This window comes from Podospora anserina, chromosome 5, assembly GCF_000226545.1.
Source record: "Podospora anserina S mat+ genomic DNA chromosome 5, supercontig 10".
Classification (NCBI taxonomy): Eukaryota; Fungi; Ascomycota; class Sordariomycetes; order Sordariales; family Podosporaceae; genus Podospora; species Podospora anserina.
The window spans coordinates 342,803-370,674 of record NW_001914849.1 but is presented as its reverse complement, the minus strand read 5'-3'; the positions used below and the strand labels follow the sequence as shown (position 1 = coordinate 370,674).

General features: G+C 52.5%; 8 protein-coding genes across 8 annotated transcripts; 5 read left to right on the top strand and 3 right to left on the bottom strand.

Moving 5' to 3' along the window:
• Window positions 1-399: 399 nt before the first annotated feature.
• PODANS_5_11200 (uncharacterized protein) lies at window positions 400-4,761 on the bottom strand (the record flags this gene model as incomplete). Its single annotated transcript, XM_001905646.1, has 1 exon — window positions 400-4,761. One exon carries the CDS (start codon window positions 4,759-4,761, stop codon window positions 400-402), a length of 4,362 nt encoding a protein of 1,453 aa, XP_001905681.1.
• Window positions 4,762-5,762: 1,001 nt separating this feature from the next.
• PODANS_5_11195 (uncharacterized protein) lies at window positions 5,763-6,044 on the top strand (the record flags this gene model as incomplete). The annotated part of the gene is made up of 1 exon (XM_001905645.1): window positions 5,763-6,044. The coding sequence occupies one exon, from the start codon at window positions 5,763-5,765 to the stop codon at window positions 6,042-6,044; it is 282 nt and encodes a 93-aa protein (XP_001905680.1).
• Window positions 6,045-6,395: 351 nt separating this feature from the next.
• PODANS_5_11190 (uncharacterized protein) lies at window positions 6,396-8,001 on the bottom strand (the record flags this gene model as incomplete). Its single annotated transcript, XM_001905644.1, has 4 exons — window positions 6,396-6,675; window positions 6,746-7,522; window positions 7,634-7,776; window positions 7,903-8,001. The coding sequence occupies 4 exons, from the start codon at window positions 7,999-8,001 to the stop codon at window positions 6,396-6,398; spliced, it is 1,299 nt and encodes a 432-aa protein (XP_001905679.1).
• Window positions 8,002-8,798: 797 nt separating this feature from the next.
• PODANS_5_11180 (uncharacterized protein) lies at window positions 8,799-14,093 on the top strand (the record flags this gene model as incomplete). The annotated part of the gene is made up of 3 exons (XM_001905643.1): window positions 8,799-10,065; window positions 10,187-13,489; window positions 13,555-14,093. The coding sequence occupies 3 exons, from the start codon at window positions 8,799-8,801 to the stop codon at window positions 14,091-14,093; spliced, it is 5,109 nt and encodes a 1,702-aa protein (XP_001905678.1).
• A 254-nt stretch (window positions 14,094-14,347) lies between these two features.
• Window positions 14,348-16,938, bottom strand: PODANS_5_11170 (uncharacterized protein; the record flags this gene model as incomplete). The annotated part of the gene is made up of 2 exons (XM_001905642.1): window positions 14,348-15,627; window positions 15,687-16,938. The coding sequence occupies 2 exons, from the start codon at window positions 16,936-16,938 to the stop codon at window positions 14,348-14,350; spliced, it is 2,532 nt and encodes an 843-aa protein (XP_001905677.1).
• A 4,637-nt stretch (window positions 16,939-21,575) lies between these two features.
• Window positions 21,576-22,094, top strand: PODANS_5_11160 (uncharacterized protein; the record flags this gene model as incomplete). The annotated part of the gene is made up of 1 exon (XM_001905641.1): window positions 21,576-22,094. One exon carries the CDS (start codon window positions 21,576-21,578, stop codon window positions 22,092-22,094), a length of 519 nt encoding a protein of 172 aa, XP_001905676.1.
• A 789-nt stretch (window positions 22,095-22,883) lies between these two features.
• Window positions 22,884-25,592, top strand: PODANS_5_11150 (uncharacterized protein; the record flags this gene model as incomplete). The annotated part of the gene is made up of 1 exon (XM_001905640.1): window positions 22,884-25,592. One exon carries the CDS (start codon window positions 22,884-22,886, stop codon window positions 25,590-25,592), a length of 2,709 nt encoding a protein of 902 aa, XP_001905675.1.
• Window positions 25,593-26,391: 799 nt separating this feature from the next.
• On the top strand, window positions 26,392-27,871 carry PODANS_5_11140 (uncharacterized protein; the record flags this gene model as incomplete). The annotated part of the gene is made up of 2 exons (XM_001905639.1): window positions 26,392-27,121; window positions 27,189-27,871. Coding segments are annotated over 2 exons (1,413 nt in total), but the record flags the coding sequence as incomplete, so codon positions are not given.
• Window position 27,872: the final 1 nt, after the last annotated feature.

Here is a 27,872-nt window from a genome sequence, read left to right as displayed (position 1 = left end):
GGTCTGGTAGCATGGATTCGTTCATTTATCTCACAATTTGGACCCTCGTGTGTTCAATACTTTATATTCCTGTCTATAAAACTGAACACCAGCTCCTTCATCCGCGCTGATCAAGAACCGGCGGAGGCAATACTGCAACTAATCACCGTATTTCAGACTATAAAGGCGTGTATATTGTGCACGGTGTCAGATCTTCACTGTGACTTCTTGCCTAATTTTGCTATCCTCCAGGGCCATGAGTCAACCTTGCTATTGGTAGTTGGATGCACAATCAAGCATGTATTGTGTGGATAAGGTGATGGGCTAATACCACAAAACCAAACTCAACAAATATTCTGAATTCCTAAACTAACCGGTCGACATGCATCCCAAGCCCTACGTAAACCTACCATGGCACTATCATGTCCTCGTCCCCTCTGCCTTGGTGTCATCCTCCGGCTTCTCCACCATAATCGGCCTCCGCAACTGCAAAAACCCCTCAATAGCCGTATACGGCGCCTTTTCAAACCCAGGTGCCATAACATTCCCCTTCCTCTCAATCCCATAAGCATTATAACTAGGAAATTCATCCCCTTCAATATCAAACGGCTGCAGCCAATTCCAATCCCCAACGCCCAACGACGGAATAGCAACATTTCTCTTCGGAGCATTCTTCATAGACTTGGTCGTCAATCGACGATCCTTGCTGAACTCGCCCACGTCCTTGACAACATTCAACGGACCAGCATGGAAGAAAGCAACCATATTCTGCATGGCATCCTGCCAGGTCCAAGACGGCAGCTGCAGGGATTTGGCAGGCAAAAAGGAGGAAAACGCATGGACGGGCGTGAATGGGTCTAGTATAGCGCCGTAAACCTTCATTTCTTTGTTTCGAAGGTCGCGGTATTGTTGTGGGGAGAGGTACGGCCCGTCGTAGTGCCCGCCAGAGTGCGGAAATGGGGCTACCCAGAATGGTTTGAGCTTCGGGTAGGAGGTGTCGGGTGTGTTGTCCATCGGAATGAGATTCTCGATCCCGGAAGGGGGAGCAGGCTTTTTGTTGTCCTCGTTGAAGAAGTAAGTGTAGACGTTGTTGAGGACAAGCTCCTTCTCGTTGTCTTCGACGGTGGGTTCGGCAATGGTCTTGAAGTAGCCCACTAAGCCGTCGGCCTCGCGGGCCTTGTCGCCGAGCTTGATTTGGAATTCGTAGCTAGGTGCGGGAGGACGAGCATCCTGGGCAAGGAGATAGCGCTCGGGAGTGGCGCTCGCGACGCTGGTTTTTGTGCTCTGGTTTACGAGGGCGGGTTTCTCTAATTCCAGGGAGATGCCCATGTTGACGAGGGCGAGTGGCTTGCCGACGATGGAGCCGAGGAACTGGGAGTAGGCGCTGGGTGAGGGGGGCATGTTCTTGATGGCGGTCGAGATCATGATCCATAATCCGCGGAGGTAGTTGGCATTTTTCATCTTCTCGACGAGCTCGTCGAGTTGTCTGTTGTCCTTGACCGCGGGGGCTTTTTTCTCGTTGGAGTCCCCGGCCCCGGGCTCGGGAATGTTGTCGTCGTAGGCGAATGGGAGCCATCTGGGTTCAGCTATGGCGCCATCCCGGCCCCCGACACGAACTTCGCGATAAAAAGTGCCATCGGCGAGGAAGATTTGGATGCCTTGATCCGCGTAGTTGATCACAAGCCAGCCCCAGATGGGATTCTCCCACTCGTCCACAGGGCGCCAGTAGGAAGAGACGGTATCGGGCTTGGGAGGAATTTCTTTGCCTTCATCATCTAGGTGTCGCTGGCGGATGACAAAGTCTGCGTTGAGACGCGCAGCTTGGTTGATCTGGGGCGGTAGCTGCATGAACTCGCACTTGGGCCCTTCGTTTTGCAAAACAGTGTTGGCGTGAGTCTTGCCGTTGACTGTGACGGTCTGAGGTTCGTAAAAGTCGCTGATGGCGGGATAGATGGGAGGGTGTTGACGAGGACCAGCGAGTGGCTTGGGGTCGATGGCGACAAGGGCTTGTCCAAACTTGTCAATCACATTGAACTTGGTGAACCTGAACTGCCCATGAGTTACGGGTTTGAAAGGGCAGAAGTCCTTTTTTGTGTAGTCATTCTGCACCGAGTAGGGCGTCAATGCGGAGTTGTTCTGAATCATTTGGATGCGTTCGTTTGTCAAGCCCGCCAGAGGGAACTCGGCCGCCTTAATCGCAGTAGTGCTCTGCAGACCATCACTCGTGATGAACTTGTTCTCTGGTTTGATGTGTGTCCCCGCTGACAGAGTGAGCAAGCCTTCAGTGAAGCCATTCAGAGGACAGGAGAGGAAAGGTAGTTTGGACAAGTGTTGCTGTACCCAGGTCCTCTCGTCATCATCAAGGTGCTCCTTCAAGATGGAGGGCGGTGTATTGTCAAACAGCTGATTCACCTTCGCCGCCAAGGAGAAGCTCGGCTGGGGAAGGATGAGAACCCGGCCGGAGAGGAGACACGTATCGCCCGCGGCAGCTGGTGTGCCAGACTTCATCTTCTCCCAGAGCGGCGTTGCGGGCTTTCCGTCTGCATCGACACCTGGAACGCCGTATCTGATCTTCTCAGGGGCGGAAAGGCGAACTGCCTGGCCGCTCAGATCCCAGTACTCAAAGGGAATGTGAGTATACTCCACGGCCCATTCAACGTAGAGCGGGAACCAAGGCTGACGATTCTCCCATCGATCTCTCCAGTACTTGTTGTCATTAGTTGCAGAGAGCTTGTCATGAAACTGGGGGAATGCGTGATCTTTCTCAGCAGCGGCATCGTCTGCGGTGTTGCTCGGCATAAGTGTCCAGAACTCTTTCAGCAACGTCTCAACGGCGCTCAAGGCAGATTGTCCGGGGAATTTCGTCGTCACCTGTGCTGCCAAGTTGCTGATGTCCCCCGGGACGGCCGTCTTCGTAACACATTGTGAAGACAACCTCGCCGTCCCACTGTCATTGAAGTCAGAAGGCCAACCGGACTCAACCCCCCCAAGTAAAACCGTCGGGTCTCGATGCTGAAAGTAAAAAGGAAGCGTGCTCGTCTTCAAGTCCTCCAGCAGACTGCTTTCCTTCATTTTCTTCTTGATTTCTTGCATTGTCGTATCCAATTCCTTCATGCGGTCTTCCAACTTGCTCAACTTTTCTGCCAAATCGTTCGTCTGACGCACATACGGATCATTGTTCCGATTGGCAAAATTTGTTTGATCCGTGACGTACTTCCACCAAATAGAGAACATGTCCCACCTGTACTGCTCTGCAGAGCGCGCACAGGCATCAACGAGCTGCTGATTGATGTTCAATTCGGCAAGCAGCTCGACGGCCTTGGGGTCTGGCTGGGTGGGCTTGCCCTTGGAGTCTTGACCAGCAATGAAATAATGCTTGCCACCCTGAACGCGGCCGAAGTTCCAGTTGTAGACCATGTCTTTCGCTTCGCGCTGTCCCTCTACACCGTCATCCCTGGCATGGAGCAAAGAGTCAATGGCGAGAATGTCCTCCTCCAACCTCTCAACATCCTTGTCTTTCTCCTTGTGCCGCCTCGCGGTAATATAGGTGATCAAAGCGTCCATAGGTGATGTTCCTATCGCCGTGGACGGCAATGAGTCATCCTGAAGTGTTACCGAGAACTTATCAGAAGGCATTTCAGGCTTGGTATTCATGTCCCAGCGGACATCGTACAAAGCACCGTGGAGACACATCCTAACAGCGGATGTATCGGTGAGGAATGTCTCGACCTCACTCGTGCCAGTGTCCTTCAGCTCCATGTAAATAGCTTTGAGCTTATCCTCATGAGTGAACTTTCCATTCTTGTCAAACAAGGGGTCAGTGCTATCAGTGGAGTGCCAGCCAACGAGGTAGTAGTCTGCCGTAGCGGAATCGAGGTAGTGTCCTTCTGATGGCTTTGGCGGAGGTGCACCATCATCTCCCCTTGCGAGCTTCTTCTTATCATCTTCATCGAGGTACTTGAAATTGTCGACAATGCTAAAGACATTCGCGTTGTGGAGCTGGAAATCCGCAAAGAACATGTTGCCGCTCTTGAGAAGACTGATGTCCGTGTAGGAATTCTGATTGCCAGGCTGATAATCAGCCAAGGGGGTCTTCCTTCCGATAAAGACCTCAGCCTGTTGCTCGATATCCACCCCTTCGCCTTTCTGCCCAACTACAAAGGGGCTAACATCGGTCTGAAGATCAAACGTGACAGGGATATCGTCAAGATCCCACTTGTAGTCACTCTCCAGCACCCAAGCCTCGTACTCGTTGAAGTATTTCTTCAATTCCTCCTTGACCGAGTCCATGTGGAGCCTTCGGATGATGATCCACCGCGTAGGGGGCTGCAGATACTCTGGCGTGTCTGAGTTCTTTTTGTCGCCGCTGTCCTTGCTGGGTGGTTCTGTCCTCGGGGGGAGACCAAGTCTTTCACGCTCCTTGTCGTGCCGTTTCTCATCAACGGAGTCGGCAGCTACCACTCCAGACCTATACATGTCTGGGAGAATCCAGTGGAGATAGACGCCATATCTGTTACGGCGCGGAGTTGGGTGAGGCTGGTCGCCCAGGTCCGTAAGGCGCATGTTCGTCGCAGCAGGTGCGGCATTGTGTAGGTCGGAGTGCCCAAGAACATCACTCTGGATGAGAAAGTTGTCCAGGCGGAGGAAAGTGTAGTTTGGCTGCGTGATGGGGATTATACGAGAGTTCTTGTCGTCCGCTTCGTTGGCGACTTTGTCGTTGAGAACAAAGGCTTGGAGCTGAAGAGGGATGAGGACGACACTGTCATTTGGCGAATTCTCCATCTTGGTAGTGCTGGTGTGTCGTTCCTGGTATCACCTGACTCAAACTGAAGCTCTCTAGGATGGTTGAGGCTGGCTTGACAAGATGGGGAACTACTCCCACAAGCTTTGTCTTCCAGATTGATCATTGCTGTGACCCGGGCGACGATATCTCCGCTGGGATGAAGCCAGTGTTCCTTGCACGGTGCATTGCATTGTCCAGTGTCCTCCGTTGACTGTTGCATTGCAGCTCAATTTGTGGAAGCCACAGATGCCCCGAATATGCACTCGATCGAGACGTGATAACAATTGCAGCAACAATTAGTCTCCTGCAAGTTTTCAGCTTTCCGCTCGCAACTGCCCGTCTATCATTTCTGATTCTGGCGTTGTACATCTGATCTTCTCTTCTGGTCAAACCTGCATGGTACAATCATGTGAATGAAGCATACCCATCGTGATCACATCACGGCTCTCCGGTCCTGGCCTTCGCCAATAGAACGGACCGACGATGGGATCAGCGCGGTACTTTCAGCCACTAGGTGCACCTTTGCCCAAATGCCTCAAACTGCCGCACATGCGATTTATCCTTGTTGACATAGAGCCTATGGGACCGCGAGGTCGTAAAACGTGTGATAACATTAACGCATGCTGAAGACTGCGGCTTGCGCACATACCACCTCACGGGCCGCATTTGGAAGCCCAATCAAAGTGCAATTCAGAAGGGAATGGTGGGAAATCAGTGTTCCAGGTTGGGCGCTGATTCTGTAGGCCCAACAAGAACCTACCATAGATGTCTTCGTCATCGGCGAGATATGAATCACATGACATCGTTCAAACGGCTCATCTCTCTTGGCTCTCAGCACACAATGACTGTCTCAATAACCTCTTCTCAGAATACAAAACACTCCGGTTGCATCCTCCCACTGAAATAATGGCTGTATGTCAAGAATGTCCTGTCCATTTGCTTGCATACCTAACATCAACTCCTCTAGCCTCCTCCGCAATGGACAGATGATTACACCCAAATGGGTGGCGATGCAATCTGGGGCCCCGATGGCGAGGCGGTTGCTTACATCACTGCTGCCGGCCTTGACAAGACCAACTTGAAGCCACTCTTCACCCTCCTACCCTCGGTCACTGAAGACTTGACTCTCTTTCAAACGGGGTCACCGCTCAAGTTCTATCTCTGGAGTGCCGACGACTACAGTCTTCACAAGGTCACCTTGGATAACTTGGATGAAATCTTGAAATGGCTGCAGGCTGAGGACAGGCCGTTCTATACTTTGCCATCGGAGAGGATTTTCTGACGGCAGGGTGGTTCAAAAGGGGATATGTGATTAATCTCTTTTTGCACCTAGTTTGCAGCGAGTACTAAAACTATTATCCTGTTGAAGATCACTGTGGCTCTGTCAGGGCTGCCCTTGCATTTCAAGAAGCTCGTGACATTTTGTTGGAAACTGGGGTTGCATGATAATTATGGGTTCTCCCACACTATTCAATCATGCAGAAGAACAGAGATAGCGAGCGGATGTAACTTCTTGCTATAGAAAACTCTCATTTACACCATACCATGACTATCAATGAAACCTCTAATTTCCATCTCAAAGAGATTGAAACAGCATTTCCAACGATTCCACCCACCTCAATCTTGACTCATGCTATGTTGTGATATCGAAGGGCAAATGGACCACTGGGTCGAACTGTTTAAGGTCGGCCTCGTAAATTCTCCCCATGAATGTGCAGTTTGCGCAAGGACCTGTAAAGAAATCGCGGATCTTCTCCTTGATATTCTTTCTTTGCTGAGTAATATGCTCGTATTTGTATTCTCTTTCGACTTTGAAATCTTTTGACTTCTTGTCAAAGTCAGAATCCAGGGTTGTGCCTCTTGGACTCAAGGCTATGCCCTTTGTCCTGGCCCTTTCTTGCGGAGTGCGGTGTCTTTTTCACCGGATATTATCAGCCAGCTGTGTATGAAATGGGAGACGCAAGCGAATGACGTCGTACTTACGATAGCATATGGAGAAAGGTGTACGTCTCGGCACAGTTTCCGTATCGGAAGGTGTCTATGCTTCCCCCGGTCTTTGCCCACTTCCACTCCATGGTCTTGGAATACCCAGTAAAGTCCCAGTGGGCCACGATGTTGACTATTCCTTTGTCTCTATCGCAAATGTCCCATCGCGCCTTTCGAAGAAGACCGCCAAAGTTCCTTGTGCCGAGGCTACCGTAGTAACCACCGAGCGACGCGCCCAACGAGAACAAGTTTGGCTCTCCAGAGGCCTTATCTGCTTCCGTCCATGTGATCTGGTACATGTTTGGTTGTGTCGATTTCTGCTTGTCAGACCGGACTACTACTCTTGCCGTGGGGAAATCCGGATCGGGCTCAAATTCTTCGATGTCTTCTTGGGAAAGAGGCGTACTGCCTCCTTCCAGCATCACACCAGCCCAGCGTGCATATAGCGCAAGGATTGGTATGTAGAAATTCTCCACTGTGGCGTGGGGCGGCGCGACCCCGAGCTTTGAGAGAAAGAGGCCCAGGAGGTCCGGAAGTAGAAAATAGAAGTTGTTTCGTAGGTCGTCCTCGACGACCTCTTTGAAGCGCTGGCGTCTTTTGTCATCTTCGAGTTTGGAAATGTCGTTGTCGATGAGAGCTTGAGGCAAGAAGTTGAACCTCCATTTCGCTTCGGTGCCGCGGACATGAAGGACGCGCTTGTCATTCACTTTAGCCTTTTCCTCTCGTAGGACATGCTGCTCAGGAACTGGCTCTCTCCACTCAGCACCTGGAGAACTGTAATGCAATGTTAGTCAGGCGGCACATTGAAAGCCCCGAACCAATTCTGTGTGTCTGGATGCCGTCCGAATGTTCGTCGCACTAGATCGGAAAGGATTCTTATCATACCACAGCAGCTTGACCTTTTCGAGAACTAATCGCAGTTCCTTTTGGTGCGCCTCGTCTATCTTCTTAGCAGCTTCCCACTGCTCCTCCGTTCTCTTCCCCTTCGACACAATGCTCTCCACTAGGCCTTCCATTTTTTCGACAATCTACCCAGCAGCTATTAGCCTGGATTCATTCAGAACATCAGTCTGAAGGCCTCGATGACAAGGAGTATGTGAAGCCAAAACTGGTGATAACAGGGAAGGTCTGGCACTTCATTGCTCCTCACTCACTTTTGCAGTCTCTGTAATGACATAGAGACTCTCAAATGTAGTATCGGGATCGCCTCGCGTGAGAATTTCCCACTCCAAGGGAGCCGTGGAGGATTCCATGTTGGCAATATCAACGTGAAGATGGATTCTTTATTTGGTCGCTCTTCGAGAAACAAAAGAGGGAGATGTCCTTACCCGGGATCAAGAGTGTACGAAGATCGTGACCATGAGTTGGAATAATGGTAGGTCCCTTATACAGAACCTGAAAGAAATGGGTGTCGTCTCTCATGACGTCTGCGATTCAGTGTAAGTATCTATTTGTCGAGGGGGAGAATAGAGTACTTTCACGGCACTTACGAGAATGGGAGGGGTTGCTCTGCTGCGGGCCGCCCACTCCAGCAGTTGATCCTTGGGTTCAGCTGCATTTGTTAGGTTGTCAGCCCATGGCTTGGCGGACGAATGGGTGTCTAGACTTTTGCATCTAGACTTTTCATGCATGTATCGCGCGCTGTCCATTGTACCCGGCGTGCTTTTACGCAGTTGATCGACTTGAACTTGTTCCCAATCTGTCAAGGTGCATCACCCTCATGTATGCGGGGAGTCGGATCACATAGCACTGTGCCGACACCAAACAGGTACTGTATCTGGGACACCACTTCAGCAGTACCTTACGTACTCGGAGTTCAAGCATCGGTGACACTGCTCTCTCTCATGGGGTCCGATGCCTCGCCAGTCGTCTTGTTTGATCGCGAAATGTCGTTACAGTAGGAGGATGCTGCACCGAAGACCATGATGTCGGCCTTGGCCTTGACCACGACACAATTTATGATTCACTACATTTCATTCTTGGTTATCATTACCAATACTAAGATACACAAACCACAGCACCCACTCAGTCAACCCGTCTCATCGCCAAAATGTCAAACGAAGACCCTCCCCCGCCTCCAGCTCCTCCCTCTGGCCCATTCACAGTCTACTCCAGCGTCGCGAAGCAGGGTGGCACTGGCTCAGTCAAGACTCTAACAGCAAAAACAAACATCGACAACTTCGTCCGTCAGCTTAGCTCAAGCAGTCTCGTCTTTTCCAGAGCGCCAACATCCCCTTCTCCTGAGACGATCCCTTTGGACCCATCTGATATCACCTTCAAATGGCTTACGCTCCTCGATCCCAAGGGCACCGTGAGTGCAGGTTTTCATGATGCTGCCACTCAAGACATCGATAACTTCCAGGTCCGCATGGCAGCCCCTTGGGATCTGGTATTCAGTTCTGCGCCCACATTCCTTGTAACGACATTTGGTTCTGAGGGCAATCCGGGTTTAGCACCTGTGTCCAAGGTCCCCGTACCTGGGTTGAAGGATACTGGCAATCTTCTGTACATGGGCCTCGACCCAACGACCACGCCCGTCACGGCGTCTGTGAAGGAACTCTTCGACTTCGCTGGGCTGAAGTCACCGCCTCTCTCTGAGTTTGCACCTTGGGGTGTCACGCTGCGTGTATCAAGCGATCCAACAAAGCCGATTCGTAACGCGCTTTGGTACAGCCCACTCAACTACGATCAGACCATTCTCCGTCTGCAGTTCAGTCTGAGTGACGCAGACAGAGCCACCTTTCAAAGCTACATTGCCAAAGCACTTCCATCCCTCGAGTTCAGAAATGTGGATTTCATCTGCCGCCGCACCATCACCGGTACGACTACAGGTGGCAAGATATCAGCTTCCGCCCAAGGTGAAGTCCTGATCGAGACAGAGTGTCATCTTTTGCCCAAAGGCCACGATCTTCAGATCAGAGCGGGAATCAGAATTTTCCATGACCAGTACCATCTAACGTTCCAGCTCGACGAGCAGATCAAAGGTCACTCTGCTCTGGGGGACATACTGGCCTGGCTTGCAGAGTGTGTTGGGCTTCAGTCCGATGACTTCAAGTTTGTGACGGACATGCTTATGCAGCAGGATGGAAAGGCCTTTGGGGATGCGCTGGAGTTGCGCCGGATCCAGATTGCTCTCGGTACTGATGACGGCGGCAAGACAACCAAGTTGATGTCTTTTAGTGTCGACATTCAGGCCACGGCAACATTTGGGCATGAGAATGGCCCTGATGGCAAGCCCAAGGACGCAGACCCCGTTGTCTTTCTGCTCACGTACTTGTGGGAGCGGGGAGGACCAACATTCGGGTCGATTAAAGGGAGCTTGTGGAAGGGGAAGCGCCCCATTTTCTTACCTATTTTTCTCTTCCCAGCTGTTTCATACCTACTTGTCGCTAATTTTCCAGTAATATACCAAGTCTAATAGCTAACACGCTTTTCCAGACTTCAACGATAGCCCTGACAGGAACTTGGCGCCTGGGTTCGAGGAAATCAACTCTCTCGTCCCCACTCTCGCCAAAGTCCGCAAGACCATCAGCATCCCGGGCCTCATCCCAGGCTTGAACATCGAGAACGTGCCACACAATATCCCCACTGATATCAGCAGAGCCTACGTCGTGCTCAACCAAAGCAGTATAGCCGTGGGCGGTACTGTCCAATCGCTGGATTTTACCTCCCAAGATAAGGACTACCCCGTACCACAGCTTAATCTTGGATGGGTCAGCATCGACGCTTCGTACAACTGGGCCAAAGGGGCAACATCTCCTCTCAACGTCAAGGCCTCCTTTCTCGCCGAGCTCAGGCCGTCCAAGAATGCTACACACAAGGAGCCTGCCACGCTCGTGGGCGCCATGGTCTATGATAGTGGCAAGTGGACTTTGAGCGCTGACCTGGAAGGACTATATCTCTCCTCCCTCTACAACTTCTTTTTCCAAAAGCCATCGAACGCCGACCCCGATGCAACTGGAGAAGCAGATCATGTTCTCCCGCTCATCGAGGCCATCGAGATTGAAAGCATGAAGCTCACCTACGTCTATGACAAGACGCCTACTACGGGAGACCAAGTTGTTGGCAGCTCATTCACCTTTGACGGAATTCTGAATGTCTCTGATTTGCAGCTCAAACTTCATTTCTCGTATGAGAAGAAGGCCTTTGAGTTCCGAGCAACGTTACATGCCGGATCGGCGACAACCATTGGGAAGATCATCGAGGATCTCGTCGGAGATGGCATCGACGTCCCAGAGTTCTTGTACGACGCCAAACTAGATCCAGCAAAAGACGGCCTTGAGATCGGTGTCATGAAGGGCTCATCGGCAAAGCCAGGCACCCCTGCACCATTCCACTTTGTGGCCAAGCTCACGGTGAATTTCCCCAAAGATGTCCAAATCACGTTGACCTTCGCCCAGTGGCATGGTAGCAACTGGTCTGCTTCAGAACCGTCCAAGAAGCTGATCAAGGCCGCTCTGACCGGCATCCCCCATGTGTCCATCCCTCTTGTTGGCGATATCACGCAGCCATTTGACGAGATGTACTTCATGCATGTGATCGACGGTACCACGAAGAAGTCACCCCAGCAACTTCCCGGCATAACTCGCAAGGAGAAGGATGATCTCAACCTGGATGAAGCATTCAAGGCTCATCCTCTCGTTGTCAAGGACAAATCTAAGGATACCAGCGATGATGTAGTGGTCATCACTGCAGGCGCGCACCTCGCGATTGTCATCAAGAACGAGAGAGGCGAGAGAGTTTGCATCCTCGACTACAACTTCAAGAAGCAAAAGACTGTCGGAGATGGAAAGGAGAACACCAAAAAGCGAACCATCCCGGCAGGGGGAGAAAGTAAGGAACCTGCAAAGAAGGACTCGGACGGCAGCGCGGCCTCGGCGCCTCTGAAGAAGAAGATGGGCGGCCTATCCATCAGCGATATCGGTCTCAAATACGAGAACAAGATTCTCAGCATCTCTTTTACCGCCACCATGGAACTCGGCCCCGTGGGCTTCAGTCTCATCGGGTTCGCTCTCAACATGGAGCTAACAAGCCTCAACCTGATCGATATCAGGATGCTGCCTCCTAGCCTGGAAGGCTTCTCAGTTGTTTTCGAGCGCAAGCCCCTTTCCATTGCCGGCATCATCCGCCATGGAAAGACTCCCGAACTTGAGTACTACGCCGGTGGACTCATCGTCGGATGGACGCCCTACCAACTCGAGGCAGCAGGCTTCTATGGTAAAGCCAAGCCCGAGGGACGAGACCCCTTCGTCTCCGTCTTCGTTTTTGCAAAGCTTGCGGGACCGCTTGTCTCGCTTGAATTCGCAGAGATCTCTGGCGTGACGGGAGGGTTTGGATACAATTCCAGCGTCCGCGTGCCCACAGCCGATCAGATTACCTCGTTTCCCTTCATTGATCAGCATGCCACGGATAATGCCGGCGATGCACTGGAAGCGCTGCAGAAGCTGACCAGCGCGGGACAGGATGCGTGGTTCCAGCCTTTGCCGGATACGTATTGGGCAGCAGCGGGCATGAAGATTGATGCCTTCCAGATGATCGCGCTTGACGCTGTTGTCGTTGTACAGTTCGGCACTTCTATCAAGCTGGGCATATTTGGTGTTGCATTAGTCGATGTTCCTAGCAGCCTGTCAGACTTCAAGTTTGCCCATGTTGAGCTCGGCCTCGCTGTTGTCGTCGATTTCGACATTGGTATCATGAAAGTGGAGGCGCAGCTCTCCCCCAAATCCTACATCCTTCATCCAAGCTGTAAGTTGACGGGTGGCTTTGCCCTTTGGTACTGGTTTGACGCCCCCCACGCTGATCAGGCCAATGTGGGCAACTTTGTCTTCTCCCTCGGGGGTTATCACCAGGCTTTCAAAGTTCCAGTCGGATGGCCTGTCCCAGATCGCCTCAAAATCAACTGGGGTCTGGGCAACAACCTGTCCATCTCGGGAGAAGCCTTCTTTGCCATCACACCCAAAGTTTGCATGGGAGGCGGCAGACTTCGAGCTTCCTACTCCGCCGGGCCCATAGCAGCTTGGTTCGACGCTTTTGCCAATTTCCTGATCCAATACCAGCCTTTCCACTTTGCATCAGAAGCAGGCATTTGCATCGGCGCAAGCTTCAACCTGGACATCTGGTTCATTCACATCCACATCTCGGTCGAAGTGTCAGCAGATCTATACCTCTGGGGCCCCCCCTTGGCGGGCATCGTCTCTGTCAACATCAAAGTAGCCCGATTCAACATCCACTTCGGCGATGACAACAACGGCCCCGGTGCACTGCAGCTCGACCAGTTCTTTGATCTTGTCTTGCAGGCTTCTAGCAAGAAGAAGGCAGCAACCACCACCACCCCCATGGCGGTCGCAACACCCATCATTCCAATCATGGAACCGGATCAAGCAGCCAGGTTCAAAAGGATATCTGACAACGTTGGACATACCTTCCTGGCGCGGTTCGGCCTCATGAACGATACCTCTGATCCCAAGCGCGAGCAGAACGCGGAGTGGGTAGTCAGGGCCGGCACATTCAGCTTTTCCATCGGTTGCAAGATGATGGTTGACGACGTGAAGCTTGTAGGCAACAACAAAGAAGACATCAACTTCAAGGCCTCCGGGGCAGGCAGCATATTCGCCAAACCGATGAAGACCGATTCCTCCCTTGCCTCGCACATGACTGTGCGGATCACCCAGACCCAGGGGAAGCAGGTATGGGGAATGAGTCAGGAGTACAAGTCTGTTCCTACTGGTTTGTGGCAAAAGTGTAAGTGCTCCTCTCTGTCCTGCCTACTTCGACTGCTAATTATTCTGCAGACGACTCATCAAAAGACCCCTTGAACGGAAAGGGAAATAACAACATTGACGACTATCTCAACGACAAAGACGGAGGGATCAAGCTAATGAGCGGCATCTTGTTTTCTGCTCCTCCACCCAAGATGTCGGATGATAAGCTCAAGGTGTTTGACATCATCGACTCGACGCTCATGGAGATTGAGTCTGATAGGCAGTTCCCTCTTCCAACCAACTGCCATAAAGACTGGGATCCTCACCCGCCAAGGAATGAGGAGGACGATGATGAGTGGACGGTTGTGCAGAAGAGGTGGAAGACACCTCTGTGGAACACGGATAATGAGCCTAAGCACAGTTCTGTTTCCCTTGCAGTCGATTCGAGCTCAGAGGCTGCTGCTCAGCCTATTGTTCCAGTGGAACCCAAGACGCGAGACGTACAGACTGATTTTGTTTCTGCTTTTGTCAATGCTTTTAATTGGGATGCTGGCTTGAACTTACCTAGCCTGGCCAAGATGCCTCGGAAGCTGGAAAAGAGGTTTGGAGATTTGTTTGTTGTTCCACCGATGATGACTGCTTAGTTGAATGGCAGTTTAGGGTCGAGAGAGGAGGGAGGGAGAGAAGGAGAAGGACACTTTTACATTGTAGCAGAGCTCACCTACTCAGCAAATGAGGCCAGTTCCTGGAATCACATTGGGTAATGGCCCTAGTATGTCTTGAAGTGTACGATAAAGTAGCCGCTGAAGAGGCTCAACATGGGCCGAAAATCAGCTGAGCTGAAAAGTCTGGCTTCTGTTATATACCTAACACGTATACATATACAGATTACCCCTTCTTAATCCACAGTGCCCTCGGGCAACACCGAAATATAATCAATCGGCGCCGGCTCCAACCCATCCGGCCTCCCCACAACCTTGAGCTCACTCCCCTTCTTAACCCTCACCCCCCTAAACGTCTTCCTCGCGGCCGTCTGTCCATCAATATATGGCGACGGCGCCCGTCCAAGCTCATACTCCAAATCCCCCTTCCACTTCCCCACCAATTTCCTATCCACAAACAGCTCCCAGGTCGAATTCCCCAGCGCCATATCATAGTAATTAACCGCAAGGTCATACTTCCCGCTCGGAACCTTGAGCTTCGTCGTGGCAGTGCCAACAGTGCTGTTCGTCTCGGTAACGACACAGTGATACCCGCTTGCTGCCTCAAAGGGAGAGACTCTATACGACTTATACCCCTTGAGCTCCATCTCCTCAGCTTCAATCCTGTACTTGTGGTTGCCCACACGGCCGAGTTCATCAGGGATACCGCTCTTGTTGAAGTAAAACTGGTTCACACTGTCACGCCAGACGAGCGAATGGCCAGCCTGGTAGATGAGCCGGAACAAAACGTGCTCGTAGCGCTCTTTGTCAATCCGGCCCTTGAGCTTCTCCCAAAGGGTGACGAATGTCTGCGCCGTGGCGCTGCCCTTGTAGTGGGCGTCGTAAAAGTGTTGAATGACTGTCTTGCCCGACTTGAGCTTTTGGGTGTACGGGACGTGGTGGAACCACAACAGAAGGTTGTCGGGGGTGGTCTCAATGTTCTCGTACATGGCCGCGATTTCAGGGGGGTACTGGCCGGCGAAACCGGTGCCGTTCCATACTGTTCGGTCCATGCCGATGGTGTCATCGTCGGCGCGAGTCCATTGACCCCAGGGGTTTCCGTCTTGGGAGCCGGGGTTGGGACCGTAGTGGCCGAGGAGGATGTCGGTTAGGGTTTGGATGCCGAGGTTGCCGGAGTAATCCTCGTAGGCGGGCCAGGACTCCATCGAGATCTTGGTGATGACGTCGTGGACGAGCTTGTCGTGGCCGAAGGTGAGGGTGGTCCACTCCTTGAGGATGCCGGTGGAGGTTTGCTCCGGGTCCCAGGCGAGCTTGCCGTAGGCGTAGAGGTTGGACATGGCCAGGTGGGAGCCGAGCCAGGTGGTGTTGGTGCCGACGTTGACGACACCGGCGTACCCGGTGAGCTTCTGGCCGAAGCGCTTGCCAGACACGATGGACTTCAGGGTCGAGGGCTTGCTGTCGACGCGGAGATCAAAGTCGAGGAGTTCCTTCCACATGGGAGCGAGGTAGACGACGTCTGTGAAGAGAACTGTTAGGAAGTGACGTGACAAGGGGGCAGAATGAGATTTCACATACGGGCTTGTTGGCCAAGATACTCCTGGGTAATCTGAAGCTCAACTGTGGCACCAGTCCTGCGAAGGTGGGTGAAGAGAGGCGAAACAGGCTCGCGGACCTGGAAGTCGATAGGGCCGTACTTGATCTGAATGACAACATTGTCCTCAAACTTGTCATCGAGACCGTCAAAGTAGTTGACGGCCGCGTTGGCGCGGTCAGCCTTCCAGTCCAAAGTCTGGTTCAAGCTGCGGTGATCGTAGACGAAAGCGCGGAAAATGATGATACCGCCGTGGGGCTGGAGAGTGCGCGCAAACAGGTTGGCGCCATCAGCCAGGGTGCGGTTGTATGTCATGGGACCGGGCTGGCCTTCCGAGTTGGCCTTGACGAGGTAACCCGCCATGTCGGGAATGCGCTTGTAGAGGTTGTCGGCGATGCCCTGCCACCAGTTGACGACAGTCTCGTCAAGGGGGTCGAAGGTATCAAGCCCACCGAGAAGCTGAGGAGCGGCGAAGTTGAGCGAGAGACCAAGCTGGACACCGTAGGGGCGGAAGACGTCGGCGATGCGAGCGAGACCGTCCATGTTCTCGGGGGTGAGGATCGAAGCATTGGCGTTGACATTGTTGGCTACGACGGCGTTGATACCAATGGAAGCCAACAGCCGGGCGTACTGACCGGCGCGGGTGAGGTCCTCGCGAATGTGTCCGTCCCAGAAGAAGATGGAGTCACCGCCATAACCACGCTCGACGCTGCCATGAGTGCCACCATCTTGCATGTTGTCCCATTGGTTCACCCATCGGACTGGCGCATCGGGGTTGGAGGTAAGGGTAAAGTCGGACACATTGCCCTGGGCGATGACGGAGAGATAGTGGAAGGCACCGTAGAGGGCACCGCGCTCGTTTTGACCGAGGATCAGGACGTTGCCCTTGGAGATCTTGAGGTAGAAGCCATCCTCGACGAGGTCGGGCAGACCCTTGGCAGCAGAAGGGTTCTTGTCGACGTATGCGCTGACGGTGCCAACGGTGGCAGTGGTACCCTTGGGCTTTGATTTTGCAACAGTCAACTTCTTGCCAAAAAGACCGCCGATGCCGTCCACCAGCTCCTGTCCAGCGGTATGGACGGGATATCCCTTGGTGGCGTTGAGAGTGACGACGGCAGAAGGCAGTTTGCCGAGATGGCGGGAGGCACTCGGGACGCGAGCATATCGTAGCCAGGCAGCGAGACCGTCTTCGGCGACGGCAAGGCCGACGACCGCGAGCCACAACAAACTCCGCATCTTGAAGGATTGGGCGGTGCTGACTGAGGGTGCGTCAAGTCATGTTTACACTGACGGCGGCACCTACATTTTAACTTCTGATGCTCGCCCGGCCGTCGTAGCAATGGATCGTCGAAAGTAGCATCGGCCCTGGATGCAATTCTCCAACTCAATTTATCCAGACATCCACTTGCTTGGGTCGTCCCCCCATCTTCCCCATCTCCCCCTCTTGCCAAGATGCAACGTCCTCCAGGGGTCAGATTCCACCACTCACGGGCCGTCATTGGTCTCTTTGTAGCCATAAACCCTAGCATATCCACTGTGCCCAACGGCTCGTCCCCGCGATACGACCAAATCTAGACCAATCCGACCGTTATGATTCCTGGTGCTATTCAGCCTGTTGTTGGCGAGTTGAACATTGCCGGCTCGGCAGCGTGATGGACTTGCCCCCGTCGCGTAACATCATCAGGTTGGATGGAGCCCTCGTGCCGAAGTCACCAGCTGGGCAATATCGCCAGGACCTGCACGCACGTGTGGTGTGCCCTCCCGCCACCCATTCTTCGGGTGGGAGGCAGGTACAGATGCAGGTTGAACCTCAGATGGTTGCTTTCCTCGTGGTATTTTTGGGCCAGATGCTTCCCGACGCCACGAGGTTTGCCGGGTCGCTTGCTACGCGGGGCCTGGTGTGCTGACAAAGTCCGGAATTATCGGCGCGGTTCCCATTGCGTCGTGCGAGCGGTCAATGACCTCGGGTAGGTGGAGATGAAGCTGGAGACCATCGTGGAGCATCGGGCTTGACGTCATCTTTGGGTCTTGAGAAAGCTGGAGGGCATGGTGAACGGCCGATACTTTCGTCTCTGTCGTGGAATAAGCATTGAAAGGTGGCTGTAACAAGTGTATCCTACTGATTCAGAGGATCAGGTCGCAAGAATATTGCCCGAGATTTCGGTATGGTGAGTTGAAGTGTTGGAGGTGATGGCTCAGGTTCCAACAGTCGGGCAGCTTGACGTCCCGGACAACGCTTACCGATGATCAACCTCCATGTGGGATGGTCCTTCCTCAGGTAGACTGATGGATCTAAGTCTCTTTTCGCCTGCCAAATGTTATCTGCTTATCTCAACGCATTTTCTATGCGATCACCATTCTTAGAGCTTTGCCAGTGAGTGGGTAGGGTTGGTGGCAACACCAGAAGCTAGACGACCATTATCGTTGTAGAATAGTATTGGGAACTGGCCTTGGCCGCTTCGATATTTTGGAAGTATATTATTTTTACTGATTCAACGAGGAACAGGCTAAATACCTAGGCGATCGGAATCCCTGTACCTACCTATTTAGAGATCAAACTCCAACGTCCAGGACATGGACATACAAACAACAACTCTCCACTCTAGACCACATCACACCGAGTACGAATCCTTAGACAAGTCAAGATATCGATGTATTGAACCATATTGGAATCTGTTACCGGACTTCATGGCTTGTGTCCATGGGGGACACAAAAGAATGGCATGTTCTACTAACGGGGGCCAATCTCCCTTAGTTGTTGAATCCCCGTCTTGGGGAGAAACATAAATTTGGGTTTTGGGTCAATACTCGTAGATGAACATGAGGTGATTGTACGGGGACATGTGGAAGCAGCGAACGGAAGAGAGTGAAGAGTATTTGGAACTGTTTGTATTGGTGTAAGCCAAGAGAGAAAATCAGAGGACCCAAACTGAGAAGGCTTGGTGTCCCCGAGACCATTCTTCACGGACTTCCTGGTTAATTGTTGATCTCTGAGCAGGCAACCTGTAGGTACCTTCCAAAGCCCTAGTGTTTCTTGTCTTGTTTCCCGCCACCCCCTCCCTTGCTGCTGTTGCCCGTAGCATTGCTAGAGGTGCTCTTGCTACTTTCTCCGGACTTTCCACTGTCCCTCTTCGACGACTGCTGCTTGGTTTTTTCTTTGTCTTTGTTGATGGCTGGCTCAAGAACCATGACTGTAAGTATGTCTGACATGGCTGATAGGAGGTATAGGGTTCCTTGATGAATTGATGCGCTTTGTATGATGTGATCTGTGAGATGCAGGTTTTGGATCTTGTAACGCAGTGATGTTGAGTTTGGTGTGGAGAAAGCTACAAAGAAAGCTACCTACTTGAATAGGTATGGTAGGTTTATATAGGTAGATAGGTAGATACTAGGATAGCCCTCAGGGTCTCAGGTTTCGCGTGACAGCAATCGTGATATCTGTCCTGCTCCTAGGTATCGTGATCTCTCACCTGTCTCGCTGCGTGGCGTATTGTTGGCAAAGTGATACTCACCTGGTGCTAACGAAGAGCAAAGTTCAGTTGGGAGTCGTCTTCTGGCGCCATTGATGCCGCGGGTGATATCACTCAAAGGCTCCACTCTGCCATCAGGTCTTGGAAAATTACCTCGCGACAACGGCATGTTTCAAGGTTCTACACGTGATCTGAATGAAAGACGGGATGGCAGCGATCTTCTTCTCAAGAAGCCGTTTCAAATAGCCTTCAGGACTATGAGAGTTAACAGTCATTCGTCGAGGACGCAAGAGATCCATAGCTTGCGATCCCAAGATGCTCGCAAATATCCATCGTATAGATGTAGGCGGGCTGGTCAGGCTCCTTGTTATACAGACTTACACACTTTCTATCTTGGTCTCTCACAGTCCAACACCCCGCGCAATATTATCTACCTTCAACAACTTGTATCTGAGGAGTCCAACAGAACAGAATTCAACTCGCGGACCCGAACAAGATCCCATAAGCCAATTCTAAACCGAAAATCTGCCTCAACATCATAATCACAAAAACAATGTTACCCCTTCAAAAAAAAAAAGGGGGGGGAGGGGGGGGTCATGGACTGGGGACCAAAGGATGAAACTTCTTCAAGAGCTCCAGTGTCAGGGAGCAGAGATCGCCGTGACCAAGGGGCAGGTGACAAACAAAGAGCAAAGGGAGAATGACCCAGAACATGAGGGGGAGCACACAAACGGGAAGTCGATCCAAAATGCCAGTTGCAGGTAGACGGAGGTTACCTATTGTTAAGACCTTTGGTCTGGTGGATAGGGGTCTTTGAATACAACCCCGACGCTCGCCACCTGGTTTTTAGACGTCTTTCTTACACTGTAAATGAATCTCGAGTGGAATTGCAGTGCTCTGTGCTCTGGTCAATAGTGTGAATTACGTTCTTGTCTTTGCACCACCCAAGTGACCGAGCTGCAAAACAAAATGGTAGGAGAAAGCACTCCTCTCGACAGCCGAACAGCTCTGGGGTCACACAAATTTTGCTCACACGCCACGTGTACATCCATCATGTGGCATGCCCCACGCTGAATCGACCTTGGACTTGACGCCTTATTGGGCATCTTGCCGTCAACCACCAACTAGCGCCGAATGACTACCATGACACGAGATAGTTTTTCCGACTCACAAATTTCTTCAGAATATAAGGCAACCACCACAACAACAACAAATCGTCGATGGTTGAAGATATCCAGAATCGCTACCTGAACATATCAACCTGAGGTACCAACGTGCTCAAGACTACCTACCTACCTTACCGTATATATATTTTGATTTCTAACACTAAACACCGCTTGAAAGCGACTGCAGCCTTATGTCGCTTCACATGTTCAAGCCTTCATCCACAACCTTTGATCACCGCCGAGCACCTTTCTTCGCCGCCCCTGTCATTCAAAGCCATACACAATGTCCTCCATGATCCTACCCGAGGAGGAGGAAAGGCTTCGCCGCATAGCCCGCATCGCAGAACAAAGCGCAGCCGCCGAGCGCAAACGGTACGAGGAGGCCAAGGCGCAGAGGGAGAAGGAAGAGAGAGAAAGACAGGAAAGAGAACTGGCTGCCCAGGAGAGTAAATAAGGGTGTGGATATGGTTGGAAAGTCCCAGATGGTGTGTGCTCCTCACACGCAGTCATGGACGTATCTTGACAGTTGGCGAGCGTCAGCTAACAACATTATCAGGAGAAGAGTCGGCTTCACTGTCGGGCATGTGTGCCCGACACAATCAGTTCTCCCTGCTGCTGCCAGGTGCTCTTCAGTCTCACTTGGGGCAGCAAATCATGGATCCCCAATAACTACCTACTTAAATTTGCTGATACGGTGAACTGGAGAGGCCGGAAACTCCTCCTTCTAATGGGTCCAAGTGCGTGTGTGTTGGTGCCCAACCCCTCAGCAACCACCGCTGGAGCCTGCTCATTTGCAGACTCGTGGGTAGCTATCAAATGCCACGGATGCTTGGCGGCTCGACACTTCTGGTCTGCTTCTATTTCCTTCGTGCCATTTCGCCTTAGCAATGATCAAAGCTAGGGTAGTTGCGGTTAAGCCGTGGTGGGCAGGCGTGGTGGGGATCGGGTCTCAGTGTCAATAGGCATCTTTCTCGCCCAAGTTCGATCTATATAAGAGACATGATACGAGCAGGATAACCAAGTTGGATATTCTTCCTGTCAGCTTCTCAACATATCTGAGCTGTCGTCCAAGTTGTATCTTAGGCCAAGCCATCTGTCAAAACATCCAAGTTTTCCCAAGACCTACTTTAACCTCCAACGATGGTGAGCCCGGGAACCTTTAGCCCTGTGGGTATGATGCACCAGCAGGGGGTCATGACAGTGAGCACACATGACAGTTGAACAGTGAATAGGGATTATGGTTCATGGCTTGCTGCAGCCGAAGCAAATCGAATCCTTAGAAAAAGCGTATTCCCAACTTGAGGTTCCGAACGCACGTGTGCAGGTGAACCAAGATCACGACGGAGTTACCACATTCTACTTCAACGCCGGCGCTGGTACGGATACGAACGGTTGCATATTTCAAACCCACAGTGCCTCGACCACGGCCTCGATACTCCATATGGCGCAGACAAACGGGGCCGAGATCCAGCAGGCAAATGTCGACGTTCTCAGCGCAAAGGCCAATGTGAAGGTAGAAACGGTGGCTGGTGTTCTAGTTTATTATGGAGCTGACGCAGGAGTGTACCTCGCCGACGCTGAAGCCGGTCCTTTTCACGGCACTCTTGGGTTAGCTGCAGACACTAAGATAGGATGCAGAGATCAGTCAGTTGGATGGAAGGTGCTGGGTTGCGGAGTGAGGGTAGGAAGGGTCTACAAAATCTCGGCCTTGGGCAGTGGCTTTGGAATTGACTTTCGGAAGTTTAAATGGCGGTGACCGGTCGATATGGCGGCCTCCTTGCCATGTGGTCGGTATGTCTTTTATGACGGGGAGAATGAATGGTTAATGGTGAAAGTTTGAACCGACGTTGAAAAATGCTGTGGCAGCACAGGTGGGAATTGTCATCGAACTATTCTTATATCGGCCACGACAACTCCCAGTTGACTTATACGATAAGTATGACAGTCCTACCGGGGTTAACAACGGCACTCACCACGATGCTAGTTGAGATACGGAGATAATGCCAGTTGAAACCTGGTGGAGCATGGCGCAAAGGACCCCAAGGAACACATCCATATCTAATATACCTACGAGATTCCTAGGACGTCGAAGGCCCGGGAACGATTTTTGCTGAGTGCTGGGGCGATAGGGAGTTTGGTGGGCGGTGGACTCGCCGTGCTGTATTTATTGCTCTTGTGGTTGTACGACTCGGAAGACTTTGTGGAAAGGAAAGCTCCGGAGGACAACGTAGGAAGGCTTGAGGGGGTCGATGGTGCGGACGGCTGCTAGGTACAATTTACGAGTTGGATGGTAGAGGGAATAGGCTTTCTTGGTGATGGAAGGTTTAGTAAGAACCCGAACCCTTATCCCCCAAACATGCATGCGGCGGATAACCGTGCCAAGAGCGTTGCCGGCCGGCGGTGATGTACCTGCCGCCAAGTGGGGCGCAAAACACCTTGATGATTGATTGACTTTGGCAGACTGGGGACCAAAAAAAACATCGAAGACCGTTTCTTCCCCTCGGTTGGATCCGCCAATTCTGCGTATGCATTTTTCACGTCGCCCATGTTACCAGTCCGCCATGTTGCACAGGCAACTTTTCTGCGCTCCCTCTCCACCAGGCGCTTGATCGGTACCATCGCCGCGGGCCATCATCGCATTCGCCTCCCATCGCCCCGCCTCCAATTCCAAGAGCCCCTCCAAGTTCGACATTATGCGCGCTTCACCGAAGATGTCTCGCTCGAACATGTACCACTCGAATATGCACCGCTCGAACATGCACCACTCGACCATGTACCTCTCAAACATGTCGCCGCCGAACCCATGCCCAAAGCACAAAAACAGAACATACCCACGCAGGACAAACCATGTCGTTTTGCTTGCCCCGTTCCTACCTGCGAATATGCGACAAAAGGATTCACCAGGAGGCCGAACCTCAGAAGACACATCGAACGAGTGCACCAGAACGAAAGGGCATTTCCCCTTAAGGAATTGCTCGCGGATATAGACAACAACCCAAGATTAGTGTATCCAGACCTCGAAGCGTTGAAAAGCGAAAAGCTTTCAAAACAGCGCTCCGGCCGCAAGAAGGTTGTTGAACTGGAAGCGCAACCTCTTCCCGAGACAGATGCCGAACCATCACCCAAAGCGGCGCCCTTGCCAAAGGAGGATTCCACCACTGCATCAACTCTTGGAAAGCTCCTCGGCGCCTTGGACAACGAAAAGCCCATCAAACGGCGGGGCAGGCCCAAAAAAGTCCGCGACGCCGAACCGTCCCCCGAAGCTGAGCAAGAGTCACAGCCCGCTACCTCGGGAGAACAGCCAAAGCCAGCCCGCAGACGCGGCGGCCGCCCAGCTGGATCCAAAAACAAACCCAAAGACCCCGCGAAACCCCCAAAAGAAAAAAGAGCATACGTCAGACGCTCCGTCAGATATGATCATCCCCAACCGGAAGTTACTTTCAAGGCTGACTGCGTCAACACGACATACCTCTACGATGCGCTCCTTGACACGGGGATGTGGGGTCGGCGCAACACCGCGGCCGCGAAGCAGAGGAGGCTAGAAATGAGGAAACACGCTGATGTGAAGAGGGTGAATATCCTCTCGGAAAAGCTCTGCGATGATGTGTTGGGGTATATGAAGCCTGGTCTGCTAGAGAGGCACAAGGGGTGTGACATTATTGATATCAACCCTGGGGCGGGTTTGTGGAGCAGAAAGCTGAATGATTTGCTGCAGCCTAGAAAGCATGTGCTCGTGGAGGAGGACTACAAGGTTTACGAACCGTTTCTGAAGCCGTTGGTAGAGAGGGAAGGGGTCGAGGTGTTGGAGGTTGCGTGGGCGCTTTGGGCATCGTTGTTTGATGCGTTGGAGGAGAAGGGTGCGTTGGCGGCGCACCCGGTGCGGAACTATCAGCCTGATGAGACGCCGGAGAGGAACGACACGTTGCTTGTGGTGATGAACATGATGACTCTCGACAAGAAGAGGGTGGGGGGGAGGAGGATGGGGAGCATGACGGCCATGATTTTGTATCAGTTGATCAATTCGGTGAGGCTGCAGGGGTTGTTTCAGAAGTATGGGTTGGTGAGGATGCTGATTTGGGTGGATGAACATGAGAAGGCGCAGTATTTACCCAAGACGATCCAGAGGAGGAAGGCGGGGGCCATACAGGCTGAGCTCTCGCTAGATTGGGTCACCGAGGTGGCGGGAGTCGATCACCCGAATGGTGGCAAGAACTATATCTACAGGAGGGACAAGCACATCGACATGGAGGGTATGGGCCAGGTTCTGGAGAGGATGAGAAAGGCGGGTCTCAAGGTGCCGGAGGGGCGAGAGACGGCGCTGTTGAAGAGCTGTTTGGAGCTGGAAAAGGAGGGAAAGTCAGTTAAGGCTGGAGAGCAGAAGCCGGCGCTTGCGGCAAGATATGAGCTGGGAGAGGAAGAGTGGGAGAAATTGAAGGAGACGAAATCGAAGGAGGGCACATGGACAACGAGAGACAACGACCACCTGCACCGGAATACGTGGTTAAAGACGCAGACGGAAAAAAAGCAAGAATTCCTGTACGAGTTGTTGATTAAGCTGGACGAGCTGACGAAACTGAAGCTCCAAGTTCTGGAAGAGGAGAAGGAGGGCAAGCTGGCGAAAGCTGCTCAAAAGAAGTTTGATAAACTCGAGGCCGAAATGAAGGAGCAGTGGGAAAGCATCGACCCGATCTCGAGAAGCAAGTTTTTGGTTGCGCGAGACAACTTGAGGGCTTTCAAGCAGCCGCCGGAGCTAGGACCTGTGCTCATGTGGGACCGTCGGCAGTTTGAGCCGCTGGTGGTGCAGCCGGAGGAGTTCTTGCCAGCGTGTGACGGGGCTTTGCTGGACATTCAACCCAGGGCGATGGAGCCGGCGTTGCGAGCCAAATGCGAGCATGGGTCGAAGATGTTTGACCAGATGGACCTTATCATCCGGAGTCTGTATTTACAAGCCTCTGCGCCAATATCACAAGCGGTGGAGGGTCTGTGGCCTGGCTCAGGCCGGGGCGTGGCGGAAAAGATGAGGAGCCTCCACGATCCTGCCCTGGGAGGGACGCCGCTCAAGGGCCCTGTAGGTGAGCTTGACCTGAGGGCACTGAACAGGACGCAGATTGTGGAGCTTGCGGAAAGGTGGTGGCAGTGGCCGTTTAAGCCTAGCTTTCCCGAGTTGGTCGGGAGGTTGGGCGAGGGGGAGGAGGAAAACGTCGATGGAGAAAATGGAGGAGGGGCTACCATGCTGGGGCACATGTTCGATTGATGTTGTTCATCTCTAAAATGTATATATACCTTATATTTGATTTGTACACTATATATCAACTTGACTCAAAAACATGATGACCATCATCATGGAAATTCCCGCCAAGGCAAGTTTCGGCTTAGCGGGACCAGGGTTGTTAGGTAAGCAAACCATTGAAACAATAGGGAGCTGAAAGCCAGGGTTTATGCGGGGCGTGGTTTTTTTTGGGGCGTTCCAGAATTGCGGTTATGGGGCGTGAACTTGGCAGCCAACGGCCCAGCCTGCAGCAGACGAGCAGCGCGCCGCCCCCCGGGCCCCTATCTCATGCATCTCAGCTTTTTGACCTACCAACCATATCGGCCTGCCCCATGACACACTCCTTATTACTTTTCTTCCGCCGTTACCAATTTCTTTCCTACACTCCTTTACCGTGACACTGCATTCACTTGCAGCCGACGACGATACCTCTTTTTTTTTTTTTTTTTTTTTGTATTTGTGGCATTTCGAACCTGTTGTTTCTGCCTTGTAACTTGAAGACGGCGCGCCACGCATCAACGGCGTTTCCAATTGACACCGACCCCGGATTTTACCTACCAAGCCATCGCAACCCAATTCCCCAGACCTTTTTGTTCCATCCAACCCCCAACCGACCGACCGACCGACCGCGATCACGAACTGCGCGTACCGGCGTCCGAGGCAATCCTAGCCGCCTACGAGAAGGAGCCGCGAACCTCTTGCCCCCTCCCATCGCGGCCCTCTACACCCGGACTACACGGTTATGCCAAACTAATATCCTCCCTCCTCGCCCTACCTATCAAAAATGGCCTTCCCCCGCCGACCCTCAGCCTTCCTCCGCTACCTCATCCCCGCAGCTCTCATCCTCTGCGTGTTCTACGTTTTGACGGGACAGCCAGGCTCAGACTTTGCCTCCCCCCAAAACTTCCGCCGTCCCTGGGCCGGCTTAGGAGCCCAAAAACATCCAATCGAATACCTCATCGACTCGGCAGAAAAAGAGTTTGCAAACAAGATCTCCCGACAAAGCCACACCATCGCCGAAGCAGCAGCTGCCTACCGCCAACGTAGAGGCCGGCACCCTCCGCCCGGGTTTGACAAGTGGTTTAAGTTTGCGCAGGAAAAAAATGCGGTTATTGTGGAAGATTTCTGGGATCAGATATACCATGACTTGGAACCGTCTTGGGCGTTGGAGGCGCAGAGGATAAGGAAAGACGCGTGGGATTTTGAGATGAGGATCGAGGTTAGGGATGGGAAGGCGAGTAGTGGGAGTGATTGGTTCTGGACAAAGATTTGGTTGAAGATGATTGGGACTGTGGAGGGGTTGTTGCCTGATATGGATATTGCGCTTAATGCGATGGATGAGCCGAGGTTGGTTGTGCCTTGGGAGGAAATTGATGAGCTGGTTGGGAGGGCGGGGCAAGATAAAAGGATGGTGAGGGCGGAGGAGGTGGTGACCGAGTTTGAGAAGTTGGCTAAGCCGGGGGAGGGGCCGGAGAAGGATTTTGAGACGCCGAAGAAGGTTTGGGAGGGGAATAGTAGGTTCATCTGCATGGGGAGTGGTGTTGCTTGGAGAGTGATGATGCTGACGAGATGCTGCGACAGAACACTACTGGTTGATCGCCCGCCGCGGGTGCCCGCCTACTTCCCTTGCGCGACAGTCGCCTGTTATTACTGACTTTAACCGCACCCCGTTGATCAAGTCGTCCTTTGCGCTGCCTCACATGACGGAGGGTTATGTCTCCAACTATACCTTGTCGACCGATTTTTGCCATCAATCGGACCTCCAAGCCCTCGAGGGCGTCTTTGTCGAGCCCCTCTCCGTTTCGGCGACAAAAACGCTCTTTCCCATGTTTGGCGGCTCCAAACTGGCTGTCAACAACGAGATCCTCCTCCCGGCACCAATGTACTGGAACGAAGAGGAGCGCTTCATGGGCTCCCAGGGGGCGGATATCCCGTGGGAAGAAAAAGAAGACGCGGTCATCTGGCGCGGTGTGGCTACCGGCGGAAAGAACAAGGAGGACAACTGGCGCTCGTTTCAGCGTCACAGATTTGTGGCCATGAATAATGGGTCCAAGATTACGCTCGCGGAGCAGAGGCAGCTCGAGCCGGTGAACTTTGCGCTGCCCCCTAAAGCGTACGGGTTGAAGGCGCAGAAGAGGGGGAAATTGGGGGAGTGGGTGGCGAGCTGGTCGAACGTGCAGTTTATTGACCTCATGTGTGGGATTAAGGGCCAGGGCGTGAGGTGCAATTACACGCTTCCCGCCCCTACCTCCTCAAACGAGTGGC